General features: G+C 56.0%; 1 protein-coding gene across 1 annotated transcript in view; it reads right to left on the bottom strand.

Moving 5' to 3' along the window:
* DOCK1 (dedicator of cytokinesis 1) overlaps positions 1 to 20,639 on the bottom strand; it is a 383,329-nt gene that overhangs the window by 32,666 nt on the left and 330,024 nt on the right. Inside the window, exons 36-40 of the mRNA XM_054581689.1 lie at positions 16,308 to 16,348; positions 15,020 to 15,110; positions 11,782 to 11,901; positions 3,565 to 3,654; positions 2,674 to 2,778 (exon numbers count right to left, since the gene is read on the bottom strand). Coding sequence (XP_054437664.1) covers positions 2,674 to 2,778; positions 3,565 to 3,654; positions 11,782 to 11,901; positions 15,020 to 15,110; positions 16,308 to 16,348 — 447 coding nt within the window. The remainder of the gene's footprint in view (positions 1 to 2,673; positions 2,779 to 3,564; positions 3,655 to 11,781; positions 11,902 to 15,019; positions 15,111 to 16,307; positions 16,349 to 20,639) is intronic.

Below are 20,639 nucleotides of genomic sequence, written 5' to 3'. Positions count from 1 at the left end.
TGTCTAATTAGTGAATTTTCAAAAGATAAGGAGAGATTTTCTGATATTCAATTTTTCTCCTTCCCTACTCTCAACGTATTCCGAGCTCCTGTAAATCATTAAAGAAGGAACAGTTTAAGGATTGAATATTTTACTCACTTTGTGCTGAGGTATGTCTTAAAGTACCCATTTTAGAAGAAAAATGTCCTCTTTCTCCAAAAAAAAAAAAAAAGTCAAGGAGAAGCCAAAGTAATATGTAATCTTAATCAGAAATATAAATACACAGCGTGGGCATCCTTGACAGCTAAATAAAGCCAAACATTTCAGAAATTCAGGAAGATTTAATGTATAACAGGTGCTATAAAATGAGCATGAATTTGTTTTACTTTGCACCAGAAGACTTAATAATAAAAATGTATATGAAGGATTTAATAGAAAAATAGTAGTGAGTTATAGGTGAAAACACTGAAAACATTTTCTAGAAATGTCAATTTGTTTGCATTCTGAACTGGTCCTTTTAAAATGGGAAAACAAGGAGAAATGCACATATAGTCAAAGATATTCCTTGTGAGGACCATAAATATTAATAGGATTGCCAAAAAATGAGACCAGTTTTTAAAGACAAACGAAGCGGAGGGACAGCCAGTTGGCTCTCAGAGGCAGCCGCGCCAGCCCTGTGTGCAGGAGCTGAACAGGTCGCCCACCTCTGGGACTCTGCTGTCACCGCGAGACCAACCCCGACAGTGGACCTGCGGAGCGGACTGGGTGTACAACCACAGCCCCACAAAAGGGCTCAGGTGTGGCCAGAAAGTCATTCCACAGCAGTCATGCCTGTCAAGCTCTTAATTCGTACCCTGCAGCTTGTCCTTCGATGGGTGACCCAGTGTGGCCCCTGGAACATGTACCACATGTGCCCTCCCGGCACATCCCTGGCATCCATTGGCTTGGGGACAATGCCCCACCCCCCCGCCCCGGGCATCGGGACACCAGGACCAGGCCATAGTTAGCGGCCTCGCACCACGGCAGTGCGCGCGGAAGGTGACGCGCCGCGGCCCCGGCCCGGCACACGCCCGCCAAGATTCCGGCCGGGCTGTCCCTCTCCACGCCCACGCCCGCGTCCTGAGGCCCTGAGCGGCATCAAGTGACTCCAACTCCAAGCTCACGATACCCTGCAATTTGTTTAGTCAAAATAAAGTTAATTTCAAAGTCCTCCCTAATGTGCAGCTTGTAACCGAGCATCCTTTAGTCTTCCGTTCGAAGGGAAGACTTTGTCCAGGACCTGGGACTTGGGTCAATGCTGACCTTAGGTGTGCGCTGCCTTAGCTCCGCAGTGAAGGCGGGGCGTCAAGGACGGACAGACTCACGGTGACAAGGACAGGGCCGGGTGCCCCAGTCAACTGGCCAGGACCTGACTGAGCGGATCGACCCACAGGTCACCTTCTGGACAGGCCGGGCCTGTGACGGTCGCTTGTTGACGCTCCTATAAACGACGACGGGTCTCCCCCAACAATGTCCCTCCCGCTGATGCCAGCACGAGAGATGCCGTAGATGTCACGGGCCCTGGGGCCGAAGGAACACAGCCCTGGGTAGCAGGGCAGCTCCTCGCCGGACCTCACTGTCCCCAACGGCTGTGCTCCAGCTGCTGCCTCCGGAAAACCAGCAGAATCAAGCACCGTCTCCCAGGGCAGGAGAAAACCATGTGCCATTAGAAAATGTCATGGGAAATGACAGGCCACCCTGACTCACTGGCCCTCGGCATCCAAGGAGTTTTGGAGAAACTTGAAAGGGTTCTACCGGGAGGCCAGGCAGCGTCCATGGCACGGCGCCTCCTCCGGCCTCGCGAGCTCGGGGGCCGGGCGTTTGGCTCCCGGCTGCGGTGCTTCTCCCGTCACGCGTCCGGGAGCGCGGGCCTGTCTCAGGGCTGGAGCGTGACTCAGAGTCTGCGGCACGGGAACGCCACCCCCGGCTTCTCACATCATGGGAAATGCGTGTGTTCACAGCCGCGCCGTCCCGAACAGCCCAAACAACCCCAACGCCCACCGCAGGGCCAGTGGGTGAACACAGTGTGGCCGGCCCGCGCCATGGAGTATTACGCAGCCACAAAAAGCAGTGACGTTCTGTCACCTGCCACAACATGGGCGAGGCTTGAGGACGTTATACTAAGAGAAAGAAGCCAGACAGAAAAGGATAAATCCTGTACGCTTCCACTGGTAGGAGGTCCTTGGAGTCGGCAAATTCAGAGACGGAAGGCAGGGTGGTAGGCACCGGGGGTGGGGGGGGGAGTCATTATCCCTGAGGACAGAGTTCTGGCTTGGGAGGGGGACAAAGGCCCAGAAATGGATGGCGGTGGCGGCGGCACCACAGCGCGTGCACACGTAACCCCACTGGCCTGCACACTTAGAAACAGCTAAAGGGGTAAATTTTATGTTATGTGTACTTGACCACAGGTTAAAAAATACACATAAATCTCGGATGGGGCGTCCTGCTTGGGAAAAATCAGACGGAAAGTTCCCATGCAATCAAATAAAATACTGCCCAGCCCCTCTGGCACCCTGAGCTCAGCACGGAGCTACTGGAACACGGAGAGTCAGACTCTGAGCCCCAAGTGCAAGGTCCAGGTCCTCCCTCAGAGCGGGAAGGGGCTCCCCACCCAGGGAGCCAGCTCGGCACGGATTCAACGGCATCAAAACTAACCCGCAGGAACGTGGGAAACCCTTGTCCGTAGTAGCCAACTGCAAAATAGTCAGGCTTCGGTCGGATCACTTTGACGATGTTTTCGTAAAACTGAGCTTGTTTTTTCTGAAAGGAAGGAAGAAAATATGTTTCAGGTTTGAGTAGAGTGACTGGGGAATCTGCTCTTCTGGATTCTTCCAGGGGGCCCGCCAGGCACTGGCGATTCCTGGGGGGGGCGGGGGGCGGCTCGGGGGGCACTGAAGCCGGCCTCTGAATTTAACCTTGCCTCAGGGGGTGGGCAGTGTCTTCACCCACCCACCCACCACCATTCTGGCAGGGAAATCTGACCAAAAAAGCCAAATTCGGCAACAGCTCTGACTTACAGGTGTTTCAGTGACCGAGTGCGTGGTCTGGAAAAGGCCTCCTTTTGATTAAAAGGCTGGTGTTTAGTATTTTCAAAGATGGGGTTAATCAGATACAGGGATACGTTAAAGACGAATTTAAGGGGGTGGAATTCTGCCCGAAGATCGTGATGTGCACGCAACGCCACTCTGGCAGGGGCGTGGGGAGCCGGCAGGAGGGGCGGGCTGCCTGGCCCCGCCCCGGGGACAGGCCTGGGCTGCTATCCAGCTGCCCCCGGGAGCCTCGCGGGCGCCGGGGTTGCCGGTGCTCACAGAGTGCACCCCCGTGGAAGTCCCAGAGTTTGGCCGCCACAGCTCTGTGGGGAATAACAAGGAAACACCCACGGGCCACAATCAACCAGCAGATGAATCGGGACTGTCCTCCCAGACAAAATGCAGGACGGTGGCGGGGCCGCAGGAGAACCCCGGCATGGAAAGGGGAAGGGGCACCCCAGAAGGACACGTGCAGGCGGGCCCGGGCGCGCTCACGTCGAGAGAAAGGAGGACCTACCAGCAACTCGCTGAGCTGCTCGTAGTCAAACATCTCGTTTTCGTACTGCTCAGCAAGTTCCTTGCCCAGGGCGATGGCCTCCTCCCACATCTGTGAGGAAAAGAAAGAGGGGCGAGAGGAACCCCAGCCTGAATCTTGTGGTCGAAGCATACAAGAGTAACACAACCATCCGTAGTAAAACAACCTGGAAATAGGCTTGCTGAAATCGGAAACAGCCTCGAGAATAATGTTGGCAGAGACAGGACTGGAGGCTCATGTCCTTTGGCTTGTGACTGGTCACCCGCTGAGTAACCTGGGCACCTCCTGGCTCGCCGGCCACGCAGCCTCTGCCCACAGTCCTGCTGAGGCTCACGGCCCCCAGAGCCGCGGGGTCAGCGGAGGCGCCAGAAGAGGGACCGCAGGGCGAGGAGAGGCTGCTGCGAGCCGCTGTTGCTGCCTCCCCAAATCATCCCACGTAATAAACGCCCCGCTTCAAGGGTCCAAAGGACCAGGAGACCCTTCGGTGCTACTCAAAGGCCTGCAGGGGGTTCGCGTTGTGTGTGCAAGAAACACGAGGGTGCAAAGCCCCCATCACGTCGAAAGGAAGAACTTTCTGGGGTAACGCAGTTACTACAATACTAGTACACTTCTGACACCTGTGGGACACTGTTGAAACCTATCGTAGGCCTGACTTTCCCTTATTTCCCTTGGAAAGATAAAATAAAGTGGTTTACTTTATTCTCCCAGGTAGCCTTCCCAGGTGCTGTCCACCCCGCTTCTTCAGCCTCCCACAAGGACGCAGGATTGCCCTGGTTCGGTCTGCTGAAGACGCGCTGCGGTCGAGCACTCCCTGTCGCTAGGCCTCGCAGGCTGCACACCCCCGCGTGCAGAGGGCCTGCTCGGCGCCGTTTCTGGAACAGAACTGAAGGCCGTTGGCTCGGAACCAGGAGAGCGCCCCATCAGCCGACATACGGCGTCCTCAGACACGAACCGCACGCTTCTCGAATCTTCCACGGCCGCAGATGGAGCGCTCCTGGTTTGGGTGAGCGATTTCGAGCCCGCCTTCCGCCCGGCAGCATGGCACCTGCACTTTCCTGCGTAAGTCGCGCACCTCGCCAGGTGGGTATCTCTATTATACCCATTGCACAGGTAAGGAAGTTGGGGATTGAGCATACAAGCGACTTGCCCAAGGGCACACAGTGGAGTGCACTCGGCCCAGCCGGGTCTTTTTGCAGAGTTCTTGCTCCTGATGACGGTCTTAGTCTGAGCTTCTATGGAGACAGGGCAGCTTCTACGATGCACACGTATTTCTCACAGCTCCGGAGGCTGGAAGTCCAAGGCCCAGGTGCCGGCAGACTTGGTTCAGGTTGAGGGCTCTCCTCCCGACTTGCAGACAGCAACCTCCCCACTGTGTGCTCACCTGAACTTGAGGCCCTTTCCTCCTCTCTCATTAGGGCACGTAACCCACCAGGGCCTGTCCTAAACGTGGCCCCATTAGACACAATTACCTCCCCAAGGCCTGACCTCCAGATGCCATCGTGGGTGGTGCCATCACGTGGTGGTGGTAGGGTTTTACCATATGAATGTGGGGAGACACAAACATTCTGCCCTTGGCACTGGCAGCGGCCCCCACCCCCTCCTGCTGCCACGGGTTTGAAAGGCAAGTCCTGACCTCCAGACCCCACAGGGCAGGCAGGCTGCGGGCCCCGCCCCTTGCTGCCTGAGCCCTCAGCCTCTCCTGAGTCGAGGCCCCGCTGCAGGCCCCACTTAGTACTGAATCACCCAACGGACTTACACTGCTATGCCCATAGCTGTGGCTCAAAGGAACCATCGGCGGTTTTTGGTGAGAAAAATGTTATTCTGAAATTAAGAGTTGCGTTTTCATACTTTGAAAGACAGAATAAAAATAAGCCCAGGGTAGGAAAAGAGGGAGGTGGCAGTTGCCTCCCGGCCCCGGGGCCTCCCTCGGGCTCCTTTTAAGCCACAGCCCTGTTCCTTTGCTGTCTCGTCTGCTGAGTGGGATGTTCTGGGGTCCTGGGCCAGAGACCAGGCTCCCGTTTCCAGAGGGGACAGCTGCCGTCACTTTCCACGTCTAAGTGCCACTGCATTTTCATTTCGAAGAACACATTGCCTTCTCCTGCAGTTCCTTTTCCCCAGACTTTCCTACACACTCGCTTCTGCGGGCTCACGCGCTCTCCTGCCACTGCTTGGGAGGTTAGGGCTTCCAACCCGTTGCTGCGATTTGATGCGGGCCTGCCCGCAACCTCAGATGTGATGCTTCAGAGACATAGCAAAGGTAATTGTTTTTCAAATGCGCATGTCTTGAATAACTATCTTTTCCAACTCCCCCTGAGGTTACCCAGCTGCATTTCCTATCAGATTTTCTGCACCCCCGCCCCCTGCAGCCCCCACCTATTTTAAAGGGTCCTGTGTCAAGGAGATTTTCTGCTTCCCACGGAACAAGGCTCTAAGGAGCGAGGGGAGCTCCTACATCCGTGGTAGAGACATTGAAAGATATGTAGCGCCAGAGAGAAAACAGATTCGATACAGCCTAGGTTCAGATGAGCTCGGCGAAGCAGCCGCTTTCGCTCGTGCGGCGGAGGGCTGCCTCGCTCCGCTGTGAGACGTGCCCCGGGCGTCCCCACCTGCCTTGGTCCCAAAGGAAGGGACTCGGGGTTGACGCACATCTGTTTGCTCAGGCCGGACCCTGCGCCCGCGTCACAGCGCTCTCGAGAGCATCAGTTGGCTTGCAGGAACATCCTTCCCAGCCGAGCATCTTAGCTGCACGCTCCTGGGATGACGGGCTTCTCTTTCCGACCCGGCTGCCTTCAGGGGGGTTCCACTTCTGCCAGCGTCATGAATGGAGCACTTGCTTCCTTTTTTTCTGGGGAAACTCCTGCCTGAGTTCAAAGCCAGGGAGGCTGCGCAGAGCACGGCGACTATCGATTTCCCGCAGAAAACAACGAGGTCGATGCCGGCCTGTCAGTCAGGATGACCGCCTGCCTGGGCGACAGCCCCTAACTAGTAATTCGGCTGGTGGTGATCCCGGGGACTCCCGCGGGCAGCTCGGGTTGAATCCACTCGCGGGCTGTGAGGGACCCGCAGTGAAGATGCTGCACGGGCTGCCTGAAGTCCAGTCACTTTTCTAAAATTCAGCGGTGTTTCCAGGCGGCTGCTGGGAAAAGTCACGTGGCCAAACCCTCCGAATCCCACAGGTCTCTGGCGTGATGACAATCCAGTGACGTGGGAGAATCCAGAGCACTGGCCGAGGTCTGCTGTGCACCGCTGGGGACCAAGGGGGCCCAGACCTGGCCCCAGGCCCCGTCTGCTCAGTGTCGGGCGGGGGCTGCGGCAAGGGAGAGCCTCTTCCGGTGTCCCCAGGACGGGGGCTGGAGCCCCGGGACAGGTGTGCGTCAGGAGAGAAGGCCGACGGTGACACAGGGCTGTGGCCCCGCCTTCAGGGGCCTCAGTCTCTGCCGCTCCAGCAGCAAGAGCCGTCTCCCAGGACCCGGGCTGTCTTCCCTCTTTGCTGTCCCTGCCCCTGCATGTCATCGCCCGGCAAGACTGGGCGCATCCATCAAGAACCCGTTTAACGCCCTCCTCTCTGCAGGTGCCGTCCTCCCTTTCTCCTCGGAAACAGCAGTCACATCCGTACCTGTAGGAGGGTGACCTGGAGCCCACGGGGGGCGGGGGGCAGACTGCAGGACCATTTGGGTGCTTATCCGGTCAGCGGGAGCCCCAGGGCCTTGTGGGCCCCGAACCGCCTGCAGAGTCACAGGTGCAGGGGGTGCCTGGCACCCGGCGGGCTTGTTGGCGATAAAGCTCCTGAGCGACCGTGCAGAGCGTGGGGGCCTCTGATGTGACCAGCTCTAAAAACGGGCGTTCTCCTGTTCCAACAGTAAATGATTCCTTTTTACAGCAGTGGATCATCATGAATATATGATCTCTTTGAATACTCAGGCCAAGTTCTGGTGAATTGACTTGATTCTGGAGACTATTAGGATTTTCAAAAATTTAGGAAATGCTGAGCATAAACCAAAAAGAGGGCGTCCTTATGCCTGGACCCGCACTTCCTCTTGGTAACGACCGACCGTGGTTTTCAAGGATGAAACTAATAGGCCGAGAAAATTCCCCCCCCCGATACTCAGAAAAGAAACCCAATCATTTCAACAAAAACAGAACCATGCTCCCAAACCCCTATTTTTGGTTCACGAGATGATGCAAGATGCCTCGTTTTCTGACTGGGGCACAAGGCAAAGCGCGAACTTTGTCAAGGCGAGGCTATTTTGAGAGAGGACAAAACAGAGCTGCGGCTGAAAATAGTCTCTGCTTCGGACGCCGCACGGGCCTTCAGCGAGGCGCCCTCGGGGGCTGCGGCCGGGCTGCGGCCGGTCTCGGGGTTCGTTCACGCTGATGACGCGGGGTCCGGCCGCCGACTGCATCTCCCTCCTGGCGGGTCTGTTTTTGACTCATCTTCCACAGAGAGGTAATTTCCAGTGAAGTGCATGGATTAAAGGCTTCATTGGAAAGCACAAGGCCGCAACCGGACACAATCAGACGGACAATTCAGAGCCCCTGCGGGGGGACTCTCGTCTGCCATGACGAAGCCTGGCAGGCGGTTTTTGGGGGGACGCGCAACCAGGTGGTGAAGTGCAGTGTGGCGGGGTAACTGTCAGCCTGGGAAGGAAGAGCTGCGAAAGAATGAGAAGAGACGCAGGTGGAAATGACATTTTACAGAGAGAAGGGAAAAGATAAAAGGACCTCGGGCTAGGCTGAAAGACATCTGAAACTTTTCAAAAGCCGGGAAGAGAGAAGAGTGATTCTGTGCAGACGCGATAGCCAAAGATAACAATGCAATTCAAAAGCCGGGATGTCCAATATAAAGGCACGAAACACCCACTGCCTGTGGCTGCTGTCGGAGCCGGTTCCGCAATCCGCCCCCGGCCTCGGGCCAGAACCTTGGGCGTCCCTGAAGCCAAGCTGCCGTCCGAGGGCCAGGCCCGGCCACTGGCCAGAGGGCTCCAGGTTTCCATGAGACAAACCTGCCTGGCACCTGTGAGTCCCTGTTTTCCCCAGGTAGCTGTGTGCACTTAAAACAGTGAGAATTAGCTCTGGGATGTGTAAAGTCTCCGCAGACTGAGGCGATAATGAAGGTGTCCTTAATTACATAAGGTGACAGCCTTGCCTGAGTCACGCTTCTGCCCCACTCATTTCCATTTCGTAGTTCCGTCGTCCCCAGCAACCGCTGGTGTTCAAGTTCGGCTGTCAAGTTCGAGGTCCCCTAACCCGAATAGAGGGTTTCGAAGCAGATTTGCAATTTCCCCCCCTAAATAAAATAAGTGTCAACTCAAGCCCAAGTCCTGTGATTTAAACACACCTGCACTGCAGAAGTGCACTCAGAACGCAGGTCTGGATGGAACCGCGTCCGCAGCTATGCCAAGGGACTGTCCCTGATGCTGGAAGGCCCTCCCTGTGTGCCTGTCCCCGCTCGCTCACCCTGGGGACCCCGGCAATCATGCCGCACGATGACTGTTAGTTCTAACAGACGCTCAGGAGTCGAGGCAGGAAAGGCCGGTCCTCTTCTCGCGAGAATTCGTGTCTGTCTGTCCTACAGCTTCTGCGAAGGGCGTGGCACCAGGCAGGGTCGGAGTTGGGCTCGGAAAAGCTGCCCAGAGGACACACACAGCCCAAACCCCACCGCGGGGGCAGGGCCGGGCGTCTGTCCGGGGGGCACGCCGGGCACGGGGACCCACACTCTGGCCCCCTCAGGGGCTCTGAGCTCGGTCAGGAGGCAGGACTGCAGTGAGGAGATGCCCGAGTGACAGTGGCTTTTCAAGTGTTTGCTCAAACACCAGCAGAAGGTGCTCAATTTAATGAAAAATGAATCAAAATGACAGGGATGACAGCGGGAACTCGCTGTACCTTCCTCTCAGTGTTGCTGTAAACCTAAGATTGCTCTAAAATATCACGTTTATTTACAAAAACGATGGCGCGTCCAGCCTGTTGTGGCGCAGGGCTCCCTCGGAGGGCCACCGACACGGGCGCGTGGGCCACCGCCAGCTGCACTGTCATGCCCGGGGGCGGCTCAGACCGGTGACGCTCGGCCCACAGAGGCCTCCTGACCCAGGGCCCGCATTTTAACGCTGTCCCCGGGGGCCTCGGGGCCACGAGAGCGTGAGCTACGCAAAGCAGGGGCTGCAGGGGGCAGGCCGAGAGTGCCCAGGCAGGGCCGAGGGGGCTCTCCCAGGGCCGGGGGGCAGGATGGCTTCCGGGGGGGTGTGTGTGTGAGGACACCCCAGAAGGTGGGAGGACGCCCCGTGCAGACAGCAGGCGAAAAGGCCCGGTGGCTGGAGGCACAGGGCATGCACAGGGAGAGGGAGCCATCGTGGGCAAGGGGCGGTGGAGACCTCGGGGGAGCCCTGCTGCCACGTGAGGCGCTCGGGTGGGCCCGCAGAGGAGGCGGGCGCCCTGGGGTTTGGGTGTCCCAGAGGCAACTTGAGCTGATAGCACAGCCTCCGTCAGAGTCCAAGGGGGTGGCCCAGGGAGTGGGGGGGGGGGGCGCGGCAGGGGGGGTGCACCTCAACCTGAGGCAGACCCGGAAGAGATGCCCGAGGAGGAGTGGGTGTGAGCCCAGACACTGTCAGGGGGTGCGTGGCCCCCGGAGAGCCCGGCAAAGGGCACGTTCCTGCAGCAACCATGAACTCTGTCGCTCGGGCACCCTGGCCTCCAGGCCCCCACCCCCGACTGCCTGTCCTCCCGCGCACAGCAGGCCAGGGAGTGGCTGCGTCGGCCCCATCTCCACAGCAGTTTGCCGAGAAATAGGATTTCCGCCATTGGAATTAATTGTGAAAGCGTCTCCTTCGATGGAGAAATGTGTTCTGTTCTGACACGGGACTGGGCATGATCCGCGAGACACTGTGGATCTTTATTTCCCCGGGGCCTCCGGCCAACCCACAGGCCCCTCGAAACCTCTGCGTCTCTGTCCTGTGTCAAGGACCGTAGGGTATATATAAAACATACCCTATCTTTTCACGAGGGTTTGGTTAGGGTCAACAGCCACCCAAAGGGGCGGCCATCAAACTTTTCTGATACAGGTGCCGTTTGGGGTAGAATTATGTCCCCCCTACAGCCACGGAAACCACAGGGCAGGGCTCCAGCGTGGCTGTGGGCCCTGCCCTGTGGTTACCGTGGCTGTGCCCTCATTTAGAAACAGGGTCTTTGGATGGAGGCAGCCAAGAGGAGGTCAGACTGGATTGAGTGGGTCCCAAGCCCAATGACTGGCGTCCTTACGGAGGGAAGCTGAGACACAGACACACGCAGGGAGGGTGCCATGCAACAGTGGAGGTGGGGACACAGCCGGCTGTGCGTTCGCCGTGGACGGCCCAGAGCGGCCAGCGACCCTGGCAGCTAACGAAGGGCCTGGCCCAGACCGCCTGCCGCCCTCGGGGCCAGCAGGGTCTGGCGACACGGCCGGGTCAGGGTTCTGGCCTCCAGAACTGGGACAGTCGGTTCTGTCATTTCAAGCCACCAGTCTGTGGTCGTGTGTGACGGTGGCCCCAGGAAATTCATACAGGGGCCTGTGAGGGAGTCTCTGGTCGCTTTTCTCACAGTAAAAAGAAAACAAACAAACAAACAAAAAAGCGGGACCTTGAGCTGAATCGTGCGGCAGCCGCAGCAGAGGCTCCGAAGGCACCGTGGGGGCAGAGTGCCACAGCTCCCGCAGCGGAAGCCCGCAGCCCTGTGGCCAAACAGCCGCGGCTCCTCCGGAGGCGCGGACCCACCCAGGGAGGGCACCCCCCCCCCCCCCGCTGCCGATTAAAGCCTCCGCAGGCTTCCTTCCAGCAGAAGTCAATGGAACACATCGTTTTGTTAGAGCCAATTAATCTAGAAGCCACCACAGGATTAATTTTTCAGTAACAATAAAATAAAATGCAATGTCCAAGGACTACATTAGCTCTACGTGGCCAGAAACCCCTCCACCTCGGCCGTTCTCCCTGGCAGGCGCTGCAAAAATACTTGCGTTTTCAGTCCCCACTTTCAGCAGAGCATCTACAAAAGGGTGACTGGGGGGCTTTTTGTCTTTTTTTTTTTTTTTTTAAGATTTCTACTTCAGAGCGCGCATCAAACCTTTCACCGCACGATCTGTGACAAATGTCCGGTCCCACCAGCATTGTGCATCCGACCGCGTGTGCACGCGCAGACGCGCGCGGAGGAGCCAGGACCGAGCGTCCGCCTTACCTTGCCCTTGTCGAAGTAGTGGATGATCTCCTGGTAGAGCTGCTCTTTCAGCTGTCCCTGGGTCGTCGCCTGGTACCCGTCCCGCTGGGTGAGGTGGGCCGCACACACATCTTCCGACCACTAGGGCAAAAGCGGTGCGTGAGTACTGTTGCCAGGGCGGGCGCGGGCAGCGCCGCCCTCTGCCCACCCTCGGGGCAGGATGTGCAGGGAGCTCGGCGTTCAGAGCACGCACGCGGCCGCGACACCGGGACCCTTGGGGCGCTGTCACCAGGCTACCGGGAATGAGGGCAGAACGGCTGCACAGAGGCCCCGCGAGGAGCACAAGACAAGAGGCGGCAAAGGTGGGTCTGGATGCCCCCAGACGAGAAACCCAGCAGGTTTTGGAAGGCACAGGCCTGTCGGCTGGCTGATGGGCCTGCGCCATGAGCCAGGTGACCTATGGCTCTCTTGCTGGGGCGTCGGGGTGGGCGGGGCCTCAGGCCTGTGCTGCTCAGCGAAGAAGGCTTATGGACCCCACTTCCAAGTCGTAAACAAAGGGACCAGGTGGGCGACTCAGCTCCTCATAGACCGGGGGTTCTCTCTCCCTTCAGCCCCGGCACACTGCCTGGCACGGAGCAGGGCTCAGCCAGCGTCTGTGCACAGGCAGGCAGGCGGCCTTACGAAGGCAGGCGAGGCTCCAGGGTTCTCCGCCCGCTGGGAGACAGGCCAAGGGGCAGGCAGGCTTGTCTGGCAGGTAAACGCTTGGACTTGGGCTCAACTAGTCAATGGCATCAAGTATAGGGGTCAGTACAATGCCATGGTTGGCGAGGGCTTCCTACGTGCAAGGACCTAAGTTAAAGACATGTCAGAGGTGCTGGCCAGAGAGAGTTCTGCTTGTCAGGGCAGGGAGCTGACCGCGCTGCAGAAACGGGCTCAGGGGCAGCGAGGGGGAGGCGTGGCTGCACACGGGGGGGGGGGGGGGGGGGTCCGCGACTCCCTGGAGGAAGTCCTCATGGGGTGGGCTGGCTTATCAGAGGACCCAGGGGGTGGAGCTTGGCACTGTCTTCTGATGGGGCAGTGACAGAGCCGCCAAGAAGGCAACAAGCGCCCAGGCCACCTGGACCGAAGTAGGGGTGGGGGTGCCCTGGGACTCAGTGCTGGCTGGTCCACTCGGAGCAATGGGACCTGCTGTGGCCTGCACTTTGCGGGGTGTGACACAGGGGAGGTGCTGGACAGGCAGGACAAAGCCAGGTACCACGGTGACATAGGGCGCAGGGCTCCCCAAGAGGTGCGGCCTCAGCACATGCCCCTCCCCACGCTCCTGCAGCGGGGGGGCGGAGGCCAGCCTCCCCCGCCCTCCCACACAGGGCAGAGCTGGCCAGAGCGGCTCCCCAGGGTCACGGCGGGGCGGGGGGCAGGGGGCGGGCCAGCTTTTTGGTGTCTCTGCGCCACACTGGAAGAACTGTCTTGGGCCACACAGTAAATACACTGTGACACACTCACACACCCCTCATAATGGTTTATGTAAATCTACAACTTTGTGTTGAGCCGCATGCACAGCCATCCCGGGCTGCAGGCGCCCGTGGGCCGCAGGTTGGACAGCCTTGTAACTTGGCCTGCACACTTTGTCACTTAGACTAAATTTTGAACTTAGACTTGTGGATCCTGACCACAATTCGAAATTATAAATTCATTAATTATGAAGTTTTCCCAACGTGGCTAGATTTCTACCTTTGGGAGGACCAAAGGAAAACTTTAGAGGGTTCTGAAATGTAACTACCATAAATAAGAACAAGAAAATTCAGATTTCAAATGACTTCTTTGAATCTTAAAGTCACGTAAGAAACTGAATAGGGAAGCAAAGGTCCTCGTTATCTTCCTGGTAAACAGCGAGAGGTAGGAACTTGCTGGCTAGGGTAAAGGCGGGTGCTTTCCTTGCCCTTGTTTGTTGATAAAGTATTCTTAACCAAAAAAAGAAGATTCCGCCTGAGGATTTTTAGTTAAGGACCAAGAATGTACTTGTCACTGTTAAACTGAGAAGAATTTCCATAACAATACAAATAAGGCTCTTTAGTATGCTGATTAACCGGCACAATGCACACTTACAGCAGGCTCAAAACCTACTTAGGAAAAAGTGCAAAATGTAATGGTGTAAAAGATAGGAAGGGAGATTATGTAGCATTGGCCACTTAACTGGAAAATGCAGAGCTCAGTGGTAAAGACAATGCAATCGGGCCTACTGATCCGGGCTGTGAACACAGCCCGATGAGGTACAAATCCAATGATTAAACAACCGATAGCTCACACACGCCTACATACTTTACGTGCACACGCATGTGAAATGCTCATGCATTATGAGAGAACGTGATGGTGGGTGAGCCGTTTGTCAACCTCATTTTTCATTTCCCTGGTATAAAAGGAGTTTTTTTCATATTTGCAGAAATGCCTTGTTACTGAAATCTGGGTCCCTAACGCACGAAGGCCCTTAGAATTCACAGCGGGAGGTGGGCCCTGGAGGCGCTGCTCCAGTCCCTGCCTTCGGGAGCTTTACGGTGTGAAGTCAAAGGGGGCCCCTGACGCCTGTCGATGTGGCGTCCGGGTGGGCCAGCCCCAAGCCTGTCACCGTCCGGTGGATGCCGCCTGGGGCTCACTGCCATGCGGTCTTAGCTGGTGTCTGTCACTCGGCTTTGGGGGCCGCTGGCCTGAGATGGGAGGCAGAAGCCCTTGAGGGGGCCGTGTTTAGGCAGGGCCTCCCACTAGGTTCTAGTTCCCCGTTCTTCTTCTTTCTCCAGTTTCCAATATTTCTGTTTTTTTAAAAAATAAGAACACGACTAGAAAGACGCTCTCGGGACTTGCTAATGTAGAATATAAAACGAGAGGTGGCGCAGGAACTCTGTCCTCATGACCTGGTCCCAGGGCGCTGCGTGCGTGAGGCAGGGGCCGCTGCGGCCGACTCTCCGCCGCTTCTTGCTGCTGCCGCTCTCCGTGGCCGGGCCTTACAGCCCCCCGATGGGTTTTTATGCGTCTACAATTCTCAGCGAAAACGTGCTGGGGCACCCTGTTAAATGTGCATCCAATAGGGCCAAACTTATCATCCAAGTATTTCCTAAATATCTTTGTTTATGTCACTGCATGTAGTCAACATCCATACCACCTTACCTCACAGGTTTACTAAAGTGTCACTGAAAGATACAGTTTCAAATCATCTTAGAATTCGTAATGACGGAGTCAAAGTGTGTGCTATTTTTTTTTTTTTTACCTTCAGAAGCTTGGCGTGGAGAAGCAATGTGTAAGCTGCTTCGGTGTAGTTGTCACACTCTTTGTGCAGGTCGCACAGTTTGTACAGATACCTACGACGATAAAGAACAGGCACGTTCTTAAAAATGTCACGAAATGATCTGTGTTGATGACGGCCAAGAGCTAAATTCCACCTTCGGTAGTAAATTGTACCTGTGCTTTCTTTCTACCATGTTCACAACCCATAATGCCTTGTAAACATTTGCTGCAGAAAGCATTTAAAAAAAAACCCAACAAGAGTAGTAGACAATAATTTTTTTTAAAAATGTAAGTCCTCTCTTTTCAGAATAAAACTGAAGCTGAAACAAGGAGGTGGAATTAAACGTCAAGGTTTCTAGTTCCTTCCCACCTTTTCCAAAGTTTTCTCCACATATTTGAAATGAGATTACACAATGCTTGTGATTTCTTTTATTACTATTGAATCCAAAAGCACACAAAAAATCCATAAAAATCCAAATCTGTAAGAAAACAAGGACTCCAATAATCACAGCGAATAGGATACAAAGACTGTCTCTGCCTGAAAGAAATAAAGGTTGCTTTTAAATAAAGAAACTTGTTTTCTCAGTATTATTACTTTTTTTAAAAAAAGAAATAAAAAAAAATCTTAAAAACCGGAAGTTAGACAGTTATGCTTGGTGGAATAAACGCATCATCAAGCACTAACACCAAGGGTTCATATCCTTATCTGGTCTTCGAAGTGAGAATCTTGCTGAATGTTTGACATTGGTCCCTAAAAGTGACCGAGGAAAGGGGATCAGTCACATCACACCGCTCCTGAGAAAAAGGTCACTAACTCAGCGATGGACGACAGGTCAGCAGACAATATAACACATAAGACTATGGTGTCAGAATAGGAATGGACTGAAAAATATTCCTATTGTTGCCTATTTCCACTCAAGTTAAAACTGGATTTCTCACTGGATCCCATGGTTGACTGTGAAACCTTACAATTTGTGGCGGTGCCTTTTTTCAGAAGGATCATACGATTCAGTCAAGAAGTGAAATAATCATCTATGTCTTCGCCCCTGAGCTGGTCACACACGACCCCCAAACCTCCGCGTTGGCCTGGGCAAACCGCACCCCGGCTCCGAATGCACCACAGGGCGCCACACGAAGTTCAGTCTCTAGGCTTCCCGTTTCCCATGAGATAATCAACCTCCGTGGTTCTAAAGCATCGCTTAGCACGGGCTTGCCCAACAGCCCTTAAAACCAACACAGACAGAGTGAAGACAAGCAGGAGGCCGACCTACCTTATATACATTTCTTCTCTTTCAATTTCCTTGTAGAAATTCTGAAAAATCAAACCACAACACTTTTAAGAAATCTGTCCTATAAAAGGTATGACGTGCATGTGAAAAATTCGTTCTTCATCTTGCGTCCAACCAGCCAAAGGGACCCAGCTGTTGGGATTAAAACTATCGAGTCACATATGATTCAAAACCAACTCCTTCACTTTTGGGGGGAAGGGCAATTCTAATGATTACATTTCCTACACTTTAAATGCTGTGATGGCTGAAATCAGCTTCTGTCATTGGGAAGTCACCTGCCTTCAGTTAAGATAAGGTCCTATCCAAAGATCAGATATCTGAGCCATTGCAATCTCATTAGATGTAGAAAAATAAAACAAAAAGATCCCAAATTTGGGCCCGCATGTACGAGCGGCAGCATCACACCATCCTCTGTGGCTCTCACACTGTTCCCCTTCCTGAGCTTGGATCCTCCTCCCTCACAGTTTCACAATGCGGATATCATACGACCTTCGCCCTCTGCCTGAGATAGGGAAATGTCTTCTATTTGCTGCCTGGGCTGAGTTCTGGTCCCTTCCTAGAACTTCAAAAACCTCTGCAGAACCCAAGGACGCCCACCTTGAAGCCCAGTTTCTAAATAAAACCTGTGCGTCTCTAGGTAAAAGTTCAGCCGCTCAGGCGCTCCACTCCTGGGCTCTGCACGCAGCATCCCGCCCCCCCAGGTCCCTCCGCACCGGTGCCGACGTCTGTGCTGGGCTCCCAGCCACCCCACCGGCACCAGGTCCCCGGCTCCGATCCCCTGCTGTGCACCGAGCTTTCAGAACGCACACTTGGCATTTTATTCTCATTCTGTGCTCCTTCATGACTAAAATAGACCCTAAGGTTTTCGGAATTCCACTCGGAACCACCTTAATTAGCCTGGTAGAGGGGCCACGAAGAGAGGAAACTATCTGAAACGTGAGTCAACCAGTCGTAGAGATGGGTGTGTGGGTGGCCATATTGCGCAGAAGAACCGGGTGACACAGGAAAGTCTATTAAATTACAAATGTGCATTTTGTCTATTGGGGGCCACGGGCAGGGCGATGCTTGGGGACTCAGCCTGCTCGACACGGTGACTGCTCATGTCTCTTACTTTTCAATTTTAATTCATTTTTTTAAGTACAAGGAAGAGTAGAACATAAATGAACCACACAATGCAGAATGTTCCCCTAATTCCATTCTGTAATAAACCACAGCATGGGTTCTAAAGGAAGTTTGACAATGGGCTTAAAGGGCATCAAAACATTCTACGTGCTTTGCTGAATATTTTAACTTCAGCGTTTCAAGAAGACTTCTGCTTAGAGATGAATGAGGACATATTACACGTTTCTAACACACACTTACACATCTCTATTCCTCTAGAGCTGGATAGACATAGTCGCCTTTGTGAAACTCTGTTTCTTTCAGTAAAAAAGTACCAAGACAAAGGGTAAAAATGAACCAGGAAATCACGAATATATTTGTATCTTTCTTTATACGACTAAACACGAGCTGGGCAGGGGCTGAAGAGGCAGAGCGCCCATCTACGAAAGCCTGGTGTTCTTGTTTGTCTTTACTCCACCGTCTACTTTAGTTTTTAGATGAGGCACTGGTGACAGGCTGGGACCCATGTGGCCCTCCCCAGGAGGGGGTCAGCAGAGAACCCCTGACGCCCTTTGGGACGATGCAGGCTGTCCCCTGCGGACGGAAGAGCATGAGGTCAGGTACCCTCAGGGATCCCCAGCAGGCCTCCCGGTCAACCCCGGCGGGTGCTGCCAGCAGGCGCGCGGGGGTTCGGGGAGAGGGGAGCCCACGTTCTCGTCAGGACCTGCGGCTGTAGGTGTCCTCAGAGGCGCTGGTGCCCTGACGCCGGACTCGGACTCGCGTCAACCGCGTTCAGAGCACAGCGTCCTTCTTCCAGGAGGTTTCGCGTCCCCGTGAGCGTGGCGGGCCTTCTTCAAAACAAAGAGTGGTCTCCATCGTCAAAGTGGAGAACCTAAACCACACTCTGATCCTTTCCCTCCGGGACACAGATGGGCCTCCTGGGCCCCTCAGACGGCTGAGGGGCGGCTGAGGGGGCAGCGCGTCCCTCGTGGGGAACGATGTCGAGAAGGGCTGCGTTTCTCTCCTGCAGGAACACTGACTTCTGCCGCCTGCGACTGCGCGGGCACCACGCAAACAGCTTTGGACAGAGGCGAGAACGTGGGCAGGCTGCGAAGTCAGGGCCGAGCTCAGACCCAGGCAAAGGTCGAGGCCCCGAGCTGGGCAGGGCTCGCGGCGGCCCTGCACCCGGTCGGCCTCCGGGTGAGTGCGCAGGCAAACACAGCCACAGGCCGGCCTCGGGGACAGACGCCCACGACCCTTGTGAGGGACAAGGAACATGCTTAGCTGCTTCAGGCTGGCTGGTTCTCTCCTGGGCCGGGGCGAGACCGAGGACGTTCTTTGCCCCACTACGGTGGTCTGGGTTTCTGGTGCTGGTTCTGATTCTTTCCTAGCGTTTCCGCCTTTATGCTCTATGCTGCCATTCGTGGTCACTGTTGGCTTCTCCCATGAGCGCCCTTCTTGCATTTGTCGCGGTTATCGCAGATTCCCAGGCCGTGGCCCGCTCTGAGGCCTGCTCAGTCTCTCCCAGCTGCGTTTTGCTTCTTCCGCGGGCCTTGTGATTCCGTGATGAACGTGGACGTGGTGTCTGGGGCAAAGCAGCCTGCCCGGGGTCCAGCGGTGGTTTCTGCCCTGACCGTCCGTCCACGCAGCTGGGGCCCTCTGCGCCCTCCCGTCTCCCTGGTTTTGGGGACAGACACTTCCCCCGGGGGGCTAGGAGGATGGCGCTCTGAGCAGCCGTGGGGTTTCAGCTTGCCAGACTTCTTCTTGCGGGGCGGATGGGAGTACCGACTGCTGAAGCTCTTCCTACAAACGGGACCAGAAACCAGAAGTCCCCGGTATTTCGATTTTTAAGGAAAAGAAAACTTGGTGCAAAGAAAGTTTAATCATTACCAGAGACAGGCTGCCGAGGTGCAGAGGGCGGGCTGGGGACGCTCATGGACGTGTGGCCATGGGTTCCTGGTGGCGGGGCACAGACTCGGTGCTGAGGTGGTGGAAGGTGAAAACATCCCCTCTCCCTTATCTCTGAACCCCAGCAACTCCGGGGACTCTCAACGAGCGAGGGGCGTGGCACGTTCCTCCTGGCATGAAAGCCTGTCTCCATGAGCTCAAAGCGCCTCTAAGGGCTCGCGCACGGTGCGACAGGAGTCGGGGCAGACCATCTACCTGCGGCCCACTGACCGGGGCGACGGGGAAGATCTGGAGGCGATGCACGGGAGACAGAGCGGCGGCAGCGTTTTCTCGCTCTCCTGCCATGTGACAGGCAGGGGGGCTGAAGCCCTGGCTGGGCCAGGGCCTCGCTTTTCTGGCTCCTGCGGGGGCAGCAGCGGAGAGAGGCAGGCACAGGGGGCTCTGCCGCCAGACCTGGGAGCCCAAGGCTCCTGGGAGCCACGGGTTTGCCACACGCTCCTGCTGCTGAGAGCTCGTCACAAAGCCTCCTACGTGCGCGGCGCCCAGAGACGGTTCCTGATGTGCCACGAAGAGGCCGGGGTGAGGGTGTCCTCAGAACCAGCCACACCACAGCGACAGCCGGGGGGTGAGCAGCCCGACAGATGGCAGGCGCCCCGCTCACTCGAGCCGTTTGTGTGGTCACGCGTGAGTTTCTTATGGTCGCTGTGACAATTTGTCACAGGCTGGGTGGCTTAGGAAAACAGGGGTGCATTCTTTCACAGCCCTGGAGACCCGAGCCTGGGATTCAGCGTCACAGGACCTCACTCCCTCCAAAGGCTCCGGGAGAGACTCCCACCCGGTCCCTTCCTGCCCAGCGGTCTCAAGCGTCCCTTCGCTGTGGCAGCATCGCCCCCTCTCTGCCTCCGTCCTCACAGGGACTGTCTTGCCCCCTTCTGTCCCCTCTAAGAACACCTGTCATGGGATTTAGGGACCACCTGGGTAATCTCCCCTCGAGATCCTTCACTTAATCACATCTGCAAAGAGCCTCTTTCCCAAGCAAGGTCGTAGTCGCAGGTTCAGGGGGCGAGGGTGTGGCCACCACGCAACCCTGGCCGGGACGCGTTTACGAGGCCTGACTGTGGGGAAGCACCGCAGACCCGTGACCGCGGGGAGGGCTGCCCGGTGCACCACCGAAGGCGGCCACCGTGCTTGCCCGCGGGGACAGCCGGGAGGGGGACAGCGAGCGCACCTTCCTCCTCACCCCCTCCCCGCACAGGCAAGGAGACGAGCCGGGGCCGCTCGTCCTGCCCCGGGAGCCCCCGGCCT

Source organism: Pteronotus mesoamericanus, unplaced genomic scaffold (assembly GCF_021234165.1).
Source record: "Pteronotus mesoamericanus isolate MK-2021 breed Mesoamerican mustached bat unplaced genomic scaffold, CSHL_Meso_final contig_657, whole genome shotgun sequence".
Classification (NCBI taxonomy): Eukaryota; Metazoa; Chordata; class Mammalia; order Chiroptera; family Mormoopidae; genus Pteronotus; species Pteronotus mesoamericanus.
Note: the sequence above shows the minus strand (reverse complement) of the source record. Positions and strands in the feature narration are given on the sequence as shown.